Source organism: Bubalus kerabau, chromosome 3, assembly GCF_029407905.1.
Source record: "Bubalus kerabau isolate K-KA32 ecotype Philippines breed swamp buffalo chromosome 3, PCC_UOA_SB_1v2, whole genome shotgun sequence".
Taxonomy (NCBI): domain Eukaryota; kingdom Metazoa; phylum Chordata; class Mammalia; order Artiodactyla; family Bovidae; genus Bubalus; species Bubalus kerabau.
In genome coordinates, this window is record NC_073626.1 from 6,283,438 (window position 1) to 6,304,332 (window position 20,895).

Genomic DNA, 20,895 nt, shown 5'->3' on the forward strand with positions numbered 1-20,895 from the left:
CCATTAATGTCTGACTTTCTCACGGCAATCTTTTATTTATTTATTTATTTACTTCCTTATTTAGTGGAAGGGAACTTTTACTTATTTATTTATTTATTTTATTTTATACTGTTTTCTTCCAGCTTTAGTAAGATACAGTTGACATATAGCACTGTATGCAGGTCTTTTATTTATAAAAATATTTTGCTTCTCAAAAACAAACAGGTCATTATTTTAATGGTATAAATACAAGTAGAAAGTGTATCATTGTGGGGGTTTGTAGAGAAAAGGAAAGCCTGTGTCAGTAACAACGGCAAACATTCTTTGAGCATTTCCTATGTGCTATGAGCATTTATACTGCTCCATTTTTTTTAATGCATATTTGAGTTCACTAAAATAAGGCAGGTACTATTGTTGCTGCTTAGTTGCTAAGTTGTGTCTGACTCTTTTGTGACGCCATGGACTGTAGCCCACCCTGCCAGGCTCCTCTGTCCATGAGATTTCCCAAGCACAAAGACTAGAGTGGATTGCCATTTCCTCCTGTAGGATATTTCCAGGGGATCTTCCCAACCCAGAGATCAAACACAGATGTCCTGTGTCTCCTACATTGTAGGCAGATTCTTTACCCAGGAATTTATTCAGCCACCAGGGAAGCCCAGGTACTATTAGCTCTGTTTTAAAGATAATTTTTTTTTTTAAACAGAAACTGAGGTACAAGGAGTTTGAGAAACTTGTCTAAGTAATTCATAATGCTGGTCAGTTTGGGTTTAGATATTATGGCCCCAGAACCTATATATCTAGCCATTAAGATGTGGTCCTTCTTAGTAGGATTAGCTGGTCATGCTTTCAGTTCAGTTCAGTTCAGTTCAGTCGCTCAGTCATGTCCGACTCTTTGCGATCCCATGAATTGCAGCACGCCAGGCCTCTCTGTCCATCACCAATACCCGGAGTTCACTCAGACTCACATCCATCGAGTCAGTGATGCCATCCAGCCATCTCATCCTCTGGCGTCCCCTTCTCCTCCTGCCCCCAATCCCTCCCAGCATCAGTCTTTTCCAATGAGTCAACTCTTTGCATGAGGTGGCCAAAGTACTGGAGTTTCAGCTTTAGCATCAGTCCTTCCAAAGAAATCCCAGGGCTGATCTCCTTCAGAATGGACTGGTTCGATCTCCTTGCAGTCCAAGGGACTCTCAAGAGTCTTCTCCAACACCACAGTTCAAAAGCATCAATTCTTCGGTGCTCAGCCTTCTTCACAGTCCAACTCTCACATCCATACATGACCACAGGAAAAACCATAGCCTTGACTAGACGAACCTTTGTTGGCAAAGTAATGTCTCTGCTTTTGAATATGCTATCTAGGTTGGTCATAACTTTCTTCCAGGGAGTAACCATCTTTTAATTTCAGCTCATGCCTTAGTGCCACCTAATACAATAGAGATATCAGTCAATAACTACCCAATTACATGTGGATCATTGATAAATTACTGGCAGAAATATTCCTCCATAGGGATTCACTTTGTTGTGCCATTCTAAGCTGACTTGGTTCTCACTCCTCCTCCAATGCCAATCTTATCTTCACCCACATTCACCCAACACTGTGGAATATGCCAGTAATACTTTAACACATTGCTTTGTAAAAGTCATCTGCTGCACACTCTAAAGTCCCCTGATGACTCTGAGCTCAGCCAGGTGACATGCTCTAGTGCAATGAGAACTGGAGAGGAATGAGCCAGCTGAGTGTTGGGGAAATGAGCCATCTAACAATGGCAGCCTTTACTTTCTTGGGCTTCAAAATCACTGCAGACAATGATTGCAGCCATGAAATTAAAAGACATTTGCTCCTTGAAAGAAAAGCTACGACAAACCTAGACAGCATATTAAAAAGCAGAGACATTACTTTTCCTAAAAACATCCATATAGTCAAAGCTTTGGTTTTTCCATTAGTCATGTACAGATGTGAGAGTTGGACCAAAATGAAAGCTGAGCACCAAAGAATTGATGCTTTCGAATGGTGGTACTGGAAAACTCTTGAGAGTCCCTTGGACAGCAAGAGGATCCAACCAGTTCATCCTAAAGGAAATCAACCATGAATGTTCATTGGAAGCACTGATGCTGAAGCTGAAGCTCCAATACTTTGGCCACCTGATATAAAGAACTGACTCACTAGAAAAGACCCTGATGCTGGGAAAGATTGAAGGCAGAAGCAGAAAGGGGCTATAGAGGATGAGATGGTTGGATGGCATCAGTGACTCAACGGACATGAATTTGAGCAAGCTCCAGGAGTTGGTGAAGGACAGGGAAGCCTGGCGTGCTGCAGTCCATGGGGTTGCAAAGAGTCGGACATGACTGAGTGACTGAATAAAAACAACAAAATCTCTCTGAATTTTGGATAGATAATCTGTAAAATGGGCTGAAGGATATCACATCATCAGGATATTTTGAAGACCAAATTAAAAAAAAAGGTATGGGAATGAGATTAGGAGATATATATACTATAAAATTCTGCAGAATCACATGTGGTTATTTTACTGTCAGACAGGTGGATACACAACATTATTTTTTTTCTCTTTTGTGAAGAATAAGTATGAAGGAATAAATTTGGAGACCCCTAAGAAAGACTGTTAGTGCAAGAATTTTTTTTTTTTTTTTTTTTTTTGGCCACACTGCACAGCATGTGGGATCTTAGTTCCCTGACAAGGGATTGAGCCTGTGTCCCCTACATTGGAAGCATGGAGTCTTAACCACTGGACCACCAGGGAAGTCCCCTTAGTGCAAGAATTTTATACTTAAAAAAAAATCATTTGATAGAAAAGAGATATTACTACTCTTCTACAAATTTGAGAAATCCTTTATTCTGGTCGTAGTGCAGACACAATATTGCAATAGATTTTGGGGGTTGGTTCTTTAGGACATTTTTTTTTTTTGACCATTAGGTATCAGGATATATTTAAATGGTGAAAAGAAAAAATATACTTTGAGGTGACTGTAACTACTCTTTGATTTGCTAAAATTGAGTATATATCTATTTAACCCTTAAGAAGGGGTGAGGGGTGAACTGAAGGCATTATGGGTGGATCATGGGAGCCTTTTCCAAAAGGCCACGTTTATTTTCAAGTGTTTAGATTGCCCAGACAAGGATTTCTCTCCAACGTCCAATTCATCATCCTCCTTACTCACTGTAAAATCAATCTGTTCTGTTTGTATGACATAAACAACAAGTCATTTCTCAAGAATGAGGCAGACCATATGTGAAGGTGTTTTAGAAAAGCACAATAGGGAATACACCAATCAAAGGAGCATCTGCATTTTATTTCAATGTCAAATCACATGTGAGTTATAAAAAGGAAAGTGTATCACTTGTATTGAAGAATAACTTTCCTGTTTTGATATTTATAGTTAACTCATACCTTCCCTAAGCAACAAATGGAGGCCAGTCACGTAAATGAATGGCAGAGAACAAAAAAAGGAAGTCATTCTGTGTGGGCAGCAACATGTGCATTTAACAAACATCTCAGCATCTGCCCTCTATTCACCTCCTTGGCTGGACGAAATTTACAACAACCCATTATATATATTTTCCTGAGGATCAGCACTTTCTCCTGAATCTATTAATAAATATCAAAGCAGCTTGCAATTGATTGAAACAGGAAGCGATAAAAAAAAGACTAGCAGAGTTCTAGGAAGAATTTATTTTTTTATAATTGGTACTGGATTTAGATTGAAAGGAAGTGAGTTCTAATCCCATTTCCATTCCTTATTAGCTGTCTGACCTAAGGCCAAGTCACTTAACTTCTATCGGTCTCAGTTTGATCCTAGTATAAACCAACGGGGCTGACCAAAATCATCTCCGAGATCCTGCTCTAAAAACCTATGACTCTCTGGTCGCTTAAGCACCAGGTCATCTTTGAATGCGAATGGAAACATTTTGAGACGGCCTTGTTATGGAGTTCAGTTCCCAGTCATGAGTTAGGTACCTCTGAAAACCTGGTAACTTCTTTAAACTACCCAAGTGATGGCCCCTGCCTTGAAGCAGTCATTAGCACTATTTCCAGAGGAATTTAACAGGTCCTCTGACGTACTCCATCGGAGAAATCAGTGCACACAGAGGAAGGGCATGAGTGAGTTGGGAAGCAGGGTAGGCAATGAGATTCCGAGGCTATGCTTAGGCAGGCAAAAGGTGCTTATTTATGTAATTAACTGAGTGGACAATATAAACATTCTCACCAAAGTCTTTCCTCTCGTAGGAAAATAAATAAAATCTTCCCAGTGGACAATATATTTTTTTACCTGAAACATGTGTTTTTGCTTTCAAATTGTGGGCTGGAGAAGACTCTTGAGAGTCCCTTGAACTGCAAGGAGATCCAACCAGTCAATCCTAAAGGAAATCACTCCTGAATATTCATTAGAGGGACTAATGCTGAAGCTGAAGTTCCAATACTTTGGCCACCTGATGCGAAGAGCTGACTCATTGGAAAAGACCCTGATGCTGGGAAAGATTGAAGGCGGGAGGAGAAGGGGGTGACAGAGGGTGGGATAGTTGGGTGGCATCACCAACTCAACACACATGAATTTGAGCAAGCTCCAGAAGATACTGAAGGATATAGGAGCCTGGTGAGCTGCAGTCCATGGGGTCACAAAGAGTTGGACATGACTTAGCAACTGAACAACAACAAATGTGTTGTTAGGTAAGCATATAATTTTATTCGTCATTAATGTGGACTTGAGGTAGCTCCTAAGACACATTTCCGTTAGCTGGACTAGAACAGAATATGTGTCCCTTACAAAGTGCTGGTTAGACTCTTACATCCATTGGTTTCAAATGCCAAATATTAACAACAGGCAGTACAGGAAGTGCGGAGGGTAAGTACCCTTAGGGCCATGGCCACTGAGGGTATCAAACTTAAATCATTTCAGCGTAAGAGCTTATAGAAGAGAAGGAATTTCTATCACCAAGTATCAAAATATAAAATCCTGTGAAAAGGCTTGGAGGGCCTGGCTGAGATCGTGTGCCTACCCCTGAACCGATCAGACTTGTCATAGGAACATATACACGTCACAGCCCGATGCCTTGGGGTATGTAGGTGGTATGTGAATAGGTGGGGGGTCTGCAATCATAGAAGAGGGTGAGTGAAGGAATTCTTAGGGAAGAAACATCCTCAACAGAGAGAAACAATATTCACCACGGACAAACAGACACAGAACATCACAGTCATTTTGTCCCATTGCTCTTTTCTCCAGAAATTTCTTTCTGGAAGCTCCAAAATTCTTAATTTACTCTCATTTTTTATGTATTAATTCAACAAATATTTATTAAGTGCTTGCAATTTATCAATCATTGAGAGTAGGCCAGGAAGAACACAACAGACTTAATCTCCATTCCTGTGGAATTTATTAAACTTACTGTCCAATGGGAGCGTCTCAGGGGGCACTAGTGGTAAAGAACCCGCCTGCCAATGCGGGGGACATAAGAGATGCGGGTTCAATCCCTGGGTGGAAGGGATCCCCTGGAGGAGGAAATGGCAACCCACTCCAGTACTCTTGCTTGGAGAATCCCATGGACAGAGGAGCCTGGTAGGCAACGGTCCATGGGGTCACAAAGAGTCGCACCTGACAAGTGACTTAGCACGCAGGCACTAGTCAGGGAGGGGGCTTATGGGACACCGAACGACCATGTTTTGAGTGGCACAAAAAGGTGTGCAGAGTGTAAAAGGAGCACATAACAGTCAGAGCCAACCCCTGAAGGGGTAAAGATGGAAATCAATCATCTAGTACTAAAGTATCCAGGGACACCTTGGCGATCTCGTGTTATCTAAAATAGAAGCATAAGGACTTCCCTGGTGGTCCAGAAGTTGAGAGTCTGCCTACCAGTGCAGGGGACATGGGTTCAATTCCTGGTCCTGGAATACCCCCATGCTGCAGGGCAACTAAGCCCATGCTCCACAAGTACTGAGTCCACGTGCCTAGAGCCCGTGCTCCACAACATGAGAAGTCAGGGCAATGAGAATCCCATACACCGCAACCGGAGAAGAGCCCCACTCAACACACCAGAGTGAGCTCACACACAGTGAAGACCCAGCACAGCCAAAAATAAATAAGTACAATTTTTCAAAAATTAAAAAATAATATATGAGCAGAAGAGAGGCATCTGCTCACAGCAGCATATAAAATCTCAAAGAGGAACTTAAGAATCCTGCAAGTGTTGGCTCTGAGGCTCAGAAGAGGAGACTGTGATACAAACCCCACCAAGCAAGGGCCCAGAGGACTTTCATCTATGATCGGCCAACACCATGGGCAGCAGGCCCAGTGGGCTGAGATGTGCTGGAAGCAGGTTCTGTCTTACACACTCAGAGGCAACTTAATTGGCTCTCTTTCTGTTTGAGAAAATCTAGCACTCTTAACTCCAGTACTTTTGCCTAGAAAATCCCATGGATGGAGGAGCCTGGTAGGCTGCAGTCCATGGGGTCGCTCGAGTAGGACACGACTGAGCGACTTCACTTTCACTTTTCACTTTCATGCATTGGAGAAGGAAATGGCAACCCACTCCAGTGTTCTTGCCTGGAGAATCCCAGGGACGGGGGAGCCTGGTCGGCTGCTGTCTATGGGGTCGCACAGAGTCAGACATGACTGAAGCAACTTAGCAGCAGCAGCAGTCTTAACATTATACTTTGAAAGTTTGGGGAAAAAAAAAAGATTTTCAGCTACAAACAAGATAATGTTACATTTGACTAGTTAAAGGTCTGGTATGTTAACAAAGGAAAAGAATAGAAGCTGTGATTTACTGAAATTTTAGCAATCTACCAAACTTACCAGCATCAGCATGTGAAAGGAGGCAAGTCATTGGGACGGGAAGGGGAAGAGAAGGACCTTGTGTGAGACAGAAAAGATACCTACACTGAGACTCACTGCACAGGGGCAGCAACTACTTCCCACACAAAGTCACATATATCTTTGAAGCTGGGTAGTACAGTATTCTGTGTTAAATGCATTTTATGGGGATTTGGAGAGGATTTAGGTAAAGGCTGCCCCCATAAATGATTTACCAGCTCTAATAAAACATCAAGGAAATTGTTCAGATTGTATCTCAGGCCATTTAAAACACAACGCGTTTATAGAGGTCTCAGCAGCCCCCATATCCTCAACTCTGGTTTAAAAGAAATGTTTGGAGTGGTTAATTATCCCATATTCCTTTTAAAAGAAATGATAGCAATTTCCAGACAAAGGAGAGGTTGGAAGTGAATAAACAGGTAGGACAACCAAGGGGGCTGGGAGAGAGACAAGCTGAGCGATCACTCATTTACCCTCTTATTCATTCACCCAATAAATATTTACTGGTTGCCTATTATAACACAGGTATTTTAAAACTAGGGCCTAGGGACCCAGGAGTGATCAGACAAGCAGGGTTTCTGGGAGGGAATATATGAAGGAAATGACAATCCATTCCAGTATTCTTGCCTGGGCAATCTCATGGACAGAGGAGCCTGGCAGGCTGCAGTCTATAGCACTGCAAAGAGTCAGATACGACTTAGCAACTAAACAAGAACAGCAAAATAGCTAATTCAACTTGATGTACAGCAGAGCATTGTAAACACAACAATATTGTTAAGCAACTATCCTCCAATTAAAAATCTTTACCAAAGGGTTTCTGTCTGCCTACAGCTTCTTTTTAGTGAGAGAACGCAAAAATATGCAAATAAATGAATTGAAAATAAATACAAATGATTAACTTAAACTGTGGTAAGTGTTTTAAAGGAAGAAAGCTATGAGAAAATAAACTACCAGAGGGGAAAAGTTACCTCTTTATGTAGGATTTTCAGGAAAGACCTCTCTGGAGCAGGAAAATCTGACCTAAGACCTGCAGTACATGCGTCTGTCCTACTAAGACCCCAGAGAACATTCCAGACAAAGGAGGCATCTAGTGGAAAGACCCTGATGTGATAAAGAGCTTGGTGTGTTTGAAGAACACATCCTCCTGTGAGTGATGCTTCCTATTTTAACCTTTGGAAAAGGCATTTTCCTCAAAATTTATAATTATTAATATTAGTCGTCTTTATCAAAAATCTATACACACCAAGTGATCGTCCAGGCTATCTTATTTAAATTCGCTCTCAGTTTTCACAATAAACGTAAAGCTCCACAATATAGCTATTATTATTCCAACTTGATACAGGAGAAAACAGACCTAGATAGTTTAATCATGCATATTAAGCGGCTGAACTGAGTGATTTCTTATCTCTCGGCCTCTTTGACTCCCCTTCCTGCCTGATGTTTCTTTTCTTTTTTTTTAATATAAATTTATTTCTTTTAATTGGAGGCTAATTACTTTACAATATTGTATTGGTTTTGCCATACATCAACATGAATCCGCCGTGGGTGTACATGTGTTCCCCATCCTGAACCCCCTTCCCACCTCCCTCCCTACCTGATGTCTCTTAAGCACAAAACTACATCTCTCTTTTTTTTTTTTTCAGAAAAAACTTATGGCCCCAACACCATGACATGTGGAATCTTAGTTGTCCCACCAGTGATTGAACCCACACTCCCTGCAATGGAAGGAGGAGTCTTCACCACTGCACCACTGGGGGAGTCCCAAGCCTGCACCTCTTAATCCAGAGAACGTTGGTCAGCTTGGAGACCATACTTCAGCTGTTCCAGGAAAGCACTGGTGAAAGTTCTACGTTTAAATGAAAACCAGTAGAACTTATTAAAAGGTGACTGGATAAGGGAAATTTGAGCTGCTACCATTCCTCCTGATGATGGTTCCAGGATGGAAGAGTAAGAGAAAAATCTTCAGAAACCTAATCATAAGGCAGATAAATGCCCAGGGGGAAAAGCCACTCAGGGCAGGGATCTTGAGGGACAGGGTGGCAGTGGTTTGGAGCAGATGGACTTTGACAAGCTACTCCATTTCTTCCTCTTTCCTAGTTACTCTATGTGTCACGGTGCCACTGACTGGTTCCTTCCTTTATCCTTGATGAATCCCACCACTGCAAAATTCTGTACTCGTTACCTCTGAGAAGCTCCACTGCTCACTTTTCTATGTATATTTTTTCCTGTTTGCTACACATATGCTTGCACAGACAGATCTACCTGTATATACACCTCCAGGTAGAGATCAGTAACCACAGTCTGCTTAGATCTTAAGTGAACTAAGGTTTGCAGTGGGTATCAGTCCAGCCTTCCTCCCAACCCCATCTCTAGACACTGCCCACCCCAAACTGTCAACATTTCTCCACTGTCATATTCTTCCCAAGATCTGACTCAAACTTCTTCTGAAAATCCTTCTCTATTCTCAAGCAAATTCAAGCCATCATCTTCTCCAGGTGTGTATGTGTGCATTCTTTGAAAAAAAAAAATAGTGTTATCATATCACACTGATGTTCTTAAATGTATATCGACTTCATAGGACTATGAGCTTTCCCAAATCAGGGTACAAATCATACAGCTTGTAATAAGCACACAATCAGTATTTATTGAATAAATGAATAATAAAAGAATAGAATAAGTAAAGATTTGTTGAAGTCAATGAATTAAAAATTTTAAATAGAAAGACAGGATGCAGTTACTCACCAAACTGAAAATTTGTGTTTTTCCAGCTCCTCCAAATAAGATGTATCTTGTGAATAGTCTTCAGTTTCTCCAGTTTTCCAAGCAGTTGGTTTTTCCTTCGAATGAAATGAAATGAAATAAATGGGAAAAAAATTACCGAGAAGCAGATAGAAAGTTTGCCTGGTTTCAGTGACAATTTTCCCAGAATGACTTATAGAATCACTGGTCAGATTACTTACTGTTGGTATTTTTAATTATTCCATTTCATTCCTGAGTAGCTTAAGGATTACGGAAATTCTTTAAAATATATGAGAGCTTTGAATTGTCCCAATTAAAAATATTTGATTTGCACACCTTACTTGACTGCTTACAATATGCTCTTGTAGTCATTCAAATTTCAAATGTGATGGTATTTCTGTATAAGATGCTTAGATACTTTATTCAATCTTGCTAAATAAAAAGTTGAAACTGCTACCAAGAATTATATCAAAGATTTGGTTTACCCATCAACACTCTTGATTTGTTAAAATATAGATGTTTTATGATAGAGTGTACTAAATTGATTTCAATTTGGTTAATCTGCTAATATTTATCTCAATTGTTCAAATATACTCATGGTGACAATTCTATGTTGTATATTTCTTTGTATTTTTCATAACTCCTAACATGGTAATAAGCACACAGTAAATACTCAAGAGTTAGAGGTCATTTCATTAAGTACTTATGTTACAATAAAGACAGTGGACTACCTCCAGATGCTAAGTCACAAAGATATATACCTGTTAACTCCAAAAATAGCCAAAATTTTCTGAATTTTTGCATTTCATTTAAAGAGTTTTCAAGTTAATGTACTAAAAATCCTTTAAAATGGGTGTTTGGGAAGACATAAAGTCACAGACATTTGTTCATCCCCAAAGAAAATAAGAGTTTTAAATCTAAAAATAAGTAAACACGTGTACAAATTCCTAGGTGAATGAGTACCAGAGTACGTGAATCTGTTCACATGAATATACTCTAACAATCTAAACAATCCACCAATCACAAATATGAATCTGCATCTAAGAACCAATGCTTTAAGTAAGGACATCATCAACATTTAAAAGACAGAAAACAGATCCTCTGACCCGTTACACCTCTTAAGTTCCTGAAGCCAAAGCAGATCATCATCATTAAAAAAAAATATTCTTCCCTCAGCATTGTCTTCAGAAAGATGAATTTCTATACTTTAAGTGAGAAAATGGTGCAAATTTCTTCTGAAACAGCTCGTTTCACATAATATGGCTACTCAGAGTCTGACCCATTGCAGAAATCAATGGCACACATGTAAATATCAATATAAATTGCTAGAATTCAAAATGTGATTTTCAAGTTCATGAGCTGAAAATCTGGTGTGAGGATCACCATTTAAACAGAGCCTCAGTGAGGAAGCAATAAATGTGTACTCTGTCAAATACAACACAAAAGGAGAGCCAAGAAGTGTTTTAAAGAATTTTGAAAAGCTAAAATGTATCGTGTCAAAAGCACCAAGTGGTGGTTAGAAGACACTCATTCAAGTCTTCTCACCACTTTGGAAACTTAAATGATTTAAAGTCCATGAATTTGAGAGTTTTAATCTGAAAAATGGAGATAATATTTGTCTTGTATAGATCGCAGGACTTTTTATGAAGACCAAATGATATAATAGCAATAAGGTTCTTTCTGGGGATGGAAAGGATAGAACTTAACATGCTTTAGAACATTAAGGATCTAAGTAGCATATGGTACAATGCAACACATACCATGGGTGAGGAACATTAGATGAAATGTTCAATAGGACATGTAACATCCTTTCTTCTGCATTTATTATAGCATTTCTACGAAGCTGCTAAGTAGAAAATACTATAGGAAGATTTAAGTCTTAAGATATTATTAATTTATTGATATTAAGATAATATTAAGATTTTAGACTTAAGATGTTAAGTCTCAAAGTTGTCCAGCTCATGAAATGAAAGGCCCATTTAATTGTGTTCTATGATAGAAAGTGGGCTCCCAGATGGCTCAGTGGTAAAGAATCTGTCTGCCAAGGCACAAGATGCAGGAGATGCAGGTTGGATCCCTGGGTCAGGAAGATCCCCTGGAGAAGGAAACAGCAACTCACTCCAGTATTCTGGCCTGGGAGAATCCCATGGACAGAGGAGCCTGGCAGGCTACAGTCAATGTGGTCACAGAGAGTCGGACACGACTGGGAACACAGGCACTACATACTGTTACATGAAAGAAAGCAAAGTCCAGGATCCCTACCTTGTTGTTCAGAGGTTTTTGCCCCTAAGCAATAATTCTTTCCATGGACCATTTGGTTCATGAAGAAGGGTGATGATGTTGGGACCGACGAGAAGGTCAGTGTTTGGGGAGAAAGAAAGCTCGCAGTTCACAGGTCAGGGGCCCCAGTCCAGTGGTGCTGGCCAAAGCATTGTGGCATTGGCACACGTAGGCTCCACTGAAGAGCAGCACTTTATTCTCGCAAACTCTTCATAAGGGTCTTTGTGCAGAGCTCTGGGGAGCACTGTTCATCGGCCCGTCTGGCCAAATGAAGAGCAAGGGGATTGTGTCATCAAAAGGAAGAGCCTTAGAAAGAGGAAACAGTGAATAAAGAGCTGAATCCTGGGGATTACAAATGCTTTTGAACTGCCCTGGGAAGACGAGATGCGAGCAGCAGCACCATTTTTAAGAAGGCTGGGGAGGAAGGCTGGGGTAGATGGACTGTGTTCAGAGGCTTGTGTTAACAGGGTCACAGAATTGCACATCAACAATAATAGCAACAAACGCCAGGTGCCTCTGAAGTATCAAAGCAAACGCATGACATCATGTTCAGTTTCACCAGTGTCCTTACACCATCTAAAAAATAAAACCCACAGCCCCAGATTAAATCCAGCCTAAATCCTGAGACCATCCAGCAAGAATACTATTTCCTCTTTCCTTAATTCGTTTCTGATGTGTGTTCCAGAGAATTTTTTAGGACAGTGTTTCTACTAACATTAGCAGCGCCCAGGGAAAAACAAGGTACTCCTATCTGGCTGGGGAGCTCAGGGTTGATCCAGAGAGACTCCTTGGGTAGCTAGCCCCCTGGGGTTTCTGTTTTTCAACTCTGGATGGCAACTAGTATTTCTGACCAGCTGGGGCCACACATTTTGATTCTTTTCTCACTGTGTAAATAAATTTGAAAAACAAATGCTTCCCACGTGAAGTTCAACATTAACCTCAATTTCCCCACAGCTACCCTATCAATTGCCGGAGTCAGAGTCTTTAATATCAGTTGAACATTCGAGTTAATTCCTAACACTATGAGAAGAAGTAGGTAATGGCAACGCACTCCAGTAGTCTTGCCTGGGAAATTCCATGGATAAAGGAGCCTGGTGGGCTCTGTCCATGGGGTCGCAAAGAGTCAGACACAACTAAGTCACTAACACTTTTACTTTTCATAAAGGATGTAACATTTTTTCCTTCCTCGCGAATTGTTCTTGGTTCCCATATCCTATTCCTTATAAGGCCCAAGAAGTAGAAAACATATACCTGACTGAAAGGACAAAGAAATAAAATTGTGATGTATTATCTCATGATAGATACAAAACTGGATTCTAGAAACAGTCTGGATTCAAAGCGCAGCTATATACTTGTTAACAACGTTATTTTGCCTAAGTTACACCATCTCATGCACCCTATTTTTCTCACCTACAAAACAGGGAAAATTACATCACTAGAAGTATCTATCCCATTAGTTTGTAGTGAGAATAAGACAGTCATTTGGTGTGGAGGACCTGAGAACATTTTCTGGCATCCAGTAATTTCCTAGCACTCAATAAATGTTACCTTTCACTGTTACAAATGTCACTAAACTTGATTTCTCATGCTTTCTTCTTCCGCAATATAGAAACAACCGTAATTGTAAATGCTGTGAAGTTGTCTTCGAGACATTAAAAACTCATTTATTTGATTTGAGGGTGGTCCACTATTTAGAGATAGAAACATCAGGCTTTAGAGAATGGCATGAAAGTTGGATCTATAGACCTGTGTTTATTTAGTTAACATACTTTAGAATAAAGGTAATGACTCGGATAGTTTGTATGGGAAAAGGCAGGGTTGAGAGAAATTCTTTTACTTTAATTTTCTAGCCAGACTAAATTTTCTGAATATTTAAAACTTGAAGTCATTTGGTCTATGTAGATACAGATTTTAGAAATGGTTAAACATCCAAAAACGGGATCCAATTATACCAGTAAAATCAATTCAACCCACATTTGGAAACCCAGGCTAAGTAATTCTTAAAAGTTTATCAAGATAGTTTCTGGATAGACTTCATGGCAGCCATAATCATGTCAAATAAAACAGGACAATCAGCACATTTTCTAATCACCCTGCTCAAGCTGGAAAGAGTCTTGTATTATAGACTAGTTAATTTATCTAAAGTCTTCAACAGCTTAAAGTCTGATTCAGATGTAATGAAAAATATTATTAGCATTACTGATTTCACAAATGTCACCAGTTTAGTATGTCCATACTTCAAAACCTGCCTTAAAGACCACATTACTTTCTACCTGGAAATATATTTTAAGAAATTATAGTCAATAATCAGAACTGTTGTTTTCATGGTCAAAACCAACTTCGATAATTTTTATCTTGCCTTTATCTTACCTTATTGTGTAATTCATGGTCTTCTTTTGAGAAACTGAAATCACAGTCTGTAGGGCAGGGACTAATTTTATTAGAAATGCTTCCTAGGGTTAAAGACAAAAGGTGGAACAAAAATTATAGATTTTTACATCAGAGGACATGTAAGCTTACACTGCTGAAATCTAAGAGTTTATATAAAGGCTGACAAATGGGGGTGAAAGAAATAATTCTCTAAGTTATTACATGCTCCTGGTTTTAATTCAGTCAATGCATGAACCTCAAGTAGAACCCTACACCATGGGGATGCAATTTACAAGGAGCAGCTGTGTGTGATCTGCTTTCTCCCCTCATCCGGGTAGGATTCTCTATCCTCAGCTCTGTTTCTGTGATCAAGCTTATAAAGACATTTCTCCGTGCCGCACCCCAGCGTTCCAATATCAAGCCTTGATACTAGAAAGTTCAGTTATCTATGTGTCCCCAGCTCTTCCCGCCTGAGCAACTTTTATCATCTTTTGCACGACTTATTTTATGTCAGGGTTTCTCCACCTCAGCATGAACCACATTTTGGATTGGAGAATTCTTTTTTTTTTTTTGCAGGGGCTGTCCTGTTTTTATAGAATGTTTAGCCCCATTTCTGGCCTCTATCTGCTAAACCCCAGCAGTGCCCTCTACCTGAAATAGATTGCCTCCTCAACAAGTCTTTCTTAAATTACAAAGATACTATCAATACATAAGCAGGCATTAATTTAGCTTTATGCCTCTCGATCCATTGGCTTGAGCTCTCCCTTCAATGACTCTCTATGCTAAACCCTCTCCCCAGCATCTTGTGACAAATACTCTGGTCCAGAGATTGGAGTTCCTCAATAGAGCCACAGACTTGACCAAGAGGTGGACCCAAAAACATTTTCTGAAAAGATGACATGAATCCATGAGCAGCCACCGCCTTGCACCCTGTCCTCTTCTTCCCCTCTAGAGATCGAGTACTGCCAATCTCAACCCTTTGGAATTGCTTTTGGGAACATTTTTATTTATTTATTTTTTCTTTTTTTTTAATTTTATTTTTAAACTTTACATAATTGTATTAGTTTTGCCAAATATCAAAATGAATCCGCCACAGGTATACATGTGTTCCCCATCCTGAACCCTCCTCCCTCCTCCCTCCCCATTCCATCCCTCTGGGTCGTCCCAGTGCACCAGCCCCAAGCATCCAGTATCGTGCATCGAACCTGGACTGGCAACTCGTTTCATACATGATATTTTACATGTTTCAATGCCATTCTCCCAAATCTTCCCACCCTCTCCCTCTCCCACAGAGTCCATAAGACTGTTCTATACATCAGTGTCTCTTTTGCTGTCTCGTACACAGGGTTATTGTTACCATCTTTCTAAATTCCATATATATGCGTTAGTATACTGTATTGGTGTTTTTCTTTCTGGCTTACTTCACTCTGTATAATAGGCTCCAGTTTCATCCACCTCATTAGAACTGATTCAAATGTATTCTTTTTAATGGCTAAGTAATACTCCATTGTGTATATGTACCACGGCTTTCTTATCCATTCATCTGCTGATGGGCATCTCGGTTGCTTCCATGTCCTGGCTATTATAAACAGTGCTGTGATGAACATTGGGGTACACGTGTCTCTTTCCCTTCTGGTTTCCTCAGTGTGTATGCCCAGCAGTGGGATTGCTGGATCATAAGGCAGTTCTATTTCCAGCTTTTTAAGGAATCTCCACACTGTTCTCCATAGTGGCTGTACTAGTTTGCATTCCCACCAACAGTGGAAGAGGGTTCCCTTTTCTCCACACCCTCTCCAGCATTTATTACTTGTAGACTTTTGGATCGCAGCCATTCAGACTGGTGTGAAATGGTACCTCATAGTGGTTTTGATTTGCATTTCTCTGATAATGAGTGATGTTGAGCATCTTTTCGTGTGTTTGTTAGCCATCTGTATGTCTTCTTTGGAGAAATGTCTATTTAGTTCTTTGGCCCATTTTTTGATTGGGTCATTTATTTTTCTGGAGTTGAGCTGTAGGAGTTGCTTGTATATTCTCGAGATTAGTTGTTTGTCAGTTGCTTCATTTGCTATTATCTTCTCCCATTCTGAAGGCTGTCTTTTCACCTTGCTAATAGTTTCCTTTGATGTGCAGAAGCTTTTAAGGTTAATTAGGTCCCATTTGTTTATTTTTGCTTTTATTTCCAATATTCTGGGAGGTGGGTCATAGAGGATCCTGCTGTGATGTATGTCAGAGAGTGTTTTGCCTATGTTCTCCTCTAGGAGTTTTATAGTTTCTGGTCTTACGTTGAGATCTTTAATCCATTTTGAGTTTATTTTTGTGTATGGTGTTAGAAAGTGTTCTAGTTTCATTCTTCTACAAGTGGTTGACCAGATTTCCCAGCACCACTTGTTAAAGAGATTGTCTTTAATCCATTGTATATTCTGGCCTCCTTTGTCAAAGATAAGGTGTCCATATGTGCGTGGATTTATCTCTGGGCTTTCTATTTTGTTCCATTGATCTATATTTCTGTCTTTGTGCCAGTACCATACTGTCCTGATAACTGTGGCTTTGTAGTAGAGCCTGAAGTCAGGTAGGTTGATTCCTCCAGTTCCATTCTTCTTTCTCAAGATGGGAACATTTTTAGATGAATTTTCCATAGTGTAAAATTTTGAGGACATGGTCTCCATGTCTGCATCCTTTGGAAAACTGTTCCTCCCTGAAGATGGCCCAGCTAGCCTAATGAAAATTCTCTAGGTTTTTTTTTTTTAATAGTGCCAATCTACTGAAGAAAAATTCTTTTAGTTTTTCCTCATCTGAAAATATCTTTATATCAACCTCAATTTTTGAGAGGTTTTTTGCTATATGCAGATTTTTGAATTGACATTTTTTTAGCATTTTAATATGTCATTACACTGACTTCTGGTCTCCATTGTTTCAGATGATAATGTCAGCTATTTTTCAGATCATTGTTCCCCTAGATAGAATGTGTTTTTTAAAAAAGAAAAACAACACTTTAACTTTCGATTATGATGTTCTTAAGTGCAATTTCCCTTGCATTTATTCTTTTGAGGTTCACTGAGGGTATTCAATCTATGAGCCAATATATTCTTTAAAATATGGGGAATTTCCAATCACTACTTGTTTAATACATTTTTTCTTCCATATTATTACCCTCTTTCTTTACATAAAACTCTCACTACAAGGGTGCAAAACTCTGTGCTATGACCTCCTGGATCTCTGAGTTCCTCTTCATTTTTCTTCCAGCTTTTTATTTTCTGCATTTCATATCAGTAAATTTCTTTTAATTCTTGGGTTTTCCCTCCTGTAATTTCCATTTGGTTATGTTTTTTATAGTGTCCACATTTCTGCTAAGATAATCTGACTAATCATTCATTAAAAACATATTTTCCTTTAATAGTTTGCAGGTAGTCGTTTTTTTCAACTTATGAGTATATTTATAATGGATAGTTTAATGGCTTTTCCCAGTAAACTTAATATCTGAATTATCTTACAGTCATTGCTATTCACTTTTCCCCTAAGGTTTATATTCTCCTGTTTTTTGCATGTCTAAGTATTATACGTTATACAATATAATGGGCATTGTAGAAAACTCTAGATTCTGTTATCTTTCTTGAAAAAGTGTTGATATTTTTTCCTACTAGACAGTTCAATTACTGGCTAATTCCATTAAACTCATGTAGGCTTAAATTTCAGAGAGGGCAATGGCACCCCACTCCAGTACTCTTGCCTGGAAAATCCCATGGATGGAGGAGCCTGATGGGCTGCAGTCCATAGGGTCGCTGAGAGTCGGGCATGACTGAGCAACTTCACTTTCACTTTTCACTTTCATGCATTGGAGAAGGAAATGGCAACCCACTCCAGTGTTATTGCCTGGAGAATCCCAGGGACAGAGGAGCCTAGTGGGCTGCTGTCTATGGGGTCGCACAGAGTCAGACACGACTGAAGCGACTTAGCAGCAGCAGCAGCAGGCTTAAATTTATATTTTGTTTAAGCATGTCTGTAAAACATGTTTCCAAGTCACGCTAACTTACCAGGACTCAACCTCAAGACTCTAACTCCTCTGCTTCTCTTGTCAGAACTTTGTTTTTGGCTTTTGTGGGGGCAGATTTAAAGTAAGTCTCTCAAGAGCGTGGTCTTTATTCCTAACATGCAGACTTCTAGCATCTCAATTTGCCCTCAAATTGAAAATGAGGTATTAACATGGCTCTCCTGACTTAAATGCGACCTCTGCTCCAGCTCTATTATTTCTGTTCTATTCCCAGGTCCATAGTCGTTACTTAGCAGAGCCTCCATCAGTCTAACTGGTCATGTACCCTCAGCCAAGGACTCATGGGTTGGGGGTGGTCCCTAAATGACTCCTGAGTTCCTCTCTGCACACCTCCCTGCTCTCTCTCACTCTACACATTCTAAACTTTGTCTCCTCAGCTCAGGGGAACTTTCTCTACCTGGATTTCACTTCACTATTTTAGAGTCAGAATTTTTGCCCACGTAGACAACTGGGGTTTTCCTCAAGAGTTTCTTTTCTCTCTGGGATCAGCAAGTCTTGTGTTTCGTAATGGCCCATGCTCCATGACAATTAAAACATTAAAATGCTTCATATCTTCTCTGCAGTTTAATGGTTGATTATAAATGAATCAGTCTGGTACCAGCTACTCTGCCATAGTTAAAACTGGAAGTTGCAGTGTGGTTTATTTTTTAATTAAATGTAGAATTGGATACATAAATTTGTCACAGGGGCTTCCCTGGTTGCTCAGTGGTAAAGAATCTGCCTTTCAATGCAGGAGACGTAGGTTCAATTCCTGGGTCTGGAAGATGCTCTAGAGAAGGAAATGACAACCCACTCCAGTATTCTTGCCTGGGAAGTCCCACGGACAGAGAAGCCTGGCGGGTTACAGTCCGTGGGGTCACAAGTAGGACATGACTTAGAGACTGAACAGCAACAAAACTAGCACCTGTGTTAGTAATACAGATATAGGTTAATTACTTTGAAAGTCCACTTTATTCTATGGAACCTCTATGCAATTTAATTATTGGATCATTTTATACTGAGAAAAAGATAAAATGTTTACAAATAACAGTAACCTGCTGATGCCTTTGGAATGTGTCAGCTGGGATCACCCAGAAAAAAATAAATGAAGCAGTCATATTTTTAATAAAGCATGAGGTGCACAAGGAACACACTTGTCAAAACTGTATAATGTTTCAGTGCCCTATATATATATATAGGTGCACATGTTTATAAAAGTGGGCTTTCCCTGTGTTGTGTTAATCTTTTTTACTTGGCACATTTATAATGGTTTTTCCAAATGACCTTTGTAAAATTAATCAAGGATCTGACACTGTCCTTTGGAGAAATACAAAGAAAGAATGCTGCTTATAATAATGTTTGCATGAAAAACAGCCAGAAAATGACAAAACAAAGAAAACACAAATACTGAAAAACATTAGAGCCAGAAAGTGGAACTAACTGAAAAATGTTGCCTTTTCATCAGTAATATTTTTGTGGCTCTCTGAGATTTTATTTTCCTTTTATTTTCTAAACCATTGTTTTTATTACTAGAGATCAGATGTATTTCTCAAAACAATTTGCTAAGTAAAATATTCCAGTTTTTCAAGGGCTCTAATAGTGTGAAGCATCTCAAATTAAACATTAATAAAATGTACAGAAAGCATGTGTAAAAAGTACAAATACAGAAAACCTAGAAAAATGCCTGCAATTAGACAGGATGGAAATCCAAAAAGAAATTAAATGTAGTTGTAATAAATTTCCTATTCTTTTCTTTGAGAAAATTACTACTGAAGTGAGGAATTTTTTTCCTCCTGTAATTTAAATGTTAAACTACCAGATGTGTGTCTTATGCTTGAAGAGTTGAAGCTTTGCATTATTTAGCATATTAAGAATCACAGAATTTTAAAAAGGGCTCCTTTATTGCCTGGAGGTTCTAATTAAGTAAACCTTAGCCTGGTACATTTAAAACTTGCAATACAAGAGATTTTGCTCTTTTTTTTCCTCCATAGTCAAGTCACATCTATATAATAAATATGGAAAATCTAAGATGATATAATTTTTCTTTTGCTTGAAGAATTAAAGCTATCTATTATTTTAAGAAGTTTTTAATAGAGGCCAGCAATCTAGAAGACAACTCAAGATTCAAAATACTTTTTAATCATTGCAAGTTGCTTTCCTTATTTATACCAAAGAATGTGTGTTTCATAAAGGCAATTCTATACCATCAATCTTACTCTCTCTCCCTTACTTACTCTGCCTCTGCTAAGACCTCAACTACTCCTCCCCTGTTAGACAAAGACAATGCTAAGAAGCAACAAGAAGATCATAGATTTTATATGGATATTATGTTTTCGTACATTTCTCCATGTGTGCTTATCTGTGGTAAATATCTGATCACACAGCACTAATTAGCTCTCCTTTCAGCAGTTTGTGAAGTTTCAGCAGCTAAAGCAAAAACCATAATCAGATGGAAGCTCTATGGGTACCCAACATTCATAAATCATTCCCTTAAATACAGTTATTTTTGCCATTTTACAAAATGTCAAAGGTGTCAACTCTGTCCAAATATACCGCTTAACAGTAACTATTTTAGTAAATTGACTTGAAATGCATTCAGCTTACTGACAGTTAGAAGCACATAATCTAGTTCACAGTACAAATGAATAGTTTAAAGGCCAAAATCAGCACCAAAG

The 20,895-nt window shown here is 39.2% G+C and overlaps 1 protein-coding gene across 1 annotated transcript in view; it reads right to left on the minus strand.

Moving 5' to 3' along the window:
* The window catches only part of LOC129645359 (uncharacterized), a 288,071-nt gene that overhangs the window by 32,299 nt on the left and 234,877 nt on the right, over positions 1–20,895 (minus strand). The window contains exons 13-14 of the mRNA XM_055570431.1: positions 14,188–14,276; positions 9,547–9,641 (exon numbers count right to left, since the gene is read on the minus strand). Of these exons, the coding sequence (XP_055426406.1) occupies positions 9,547–9,641; positions 14,188–14,276 (184 nt within the window). The remainder of the gene's footprint in view (positions 1–9,546; positions 9,642–14,187; positions 14,277–20,895) is intronic.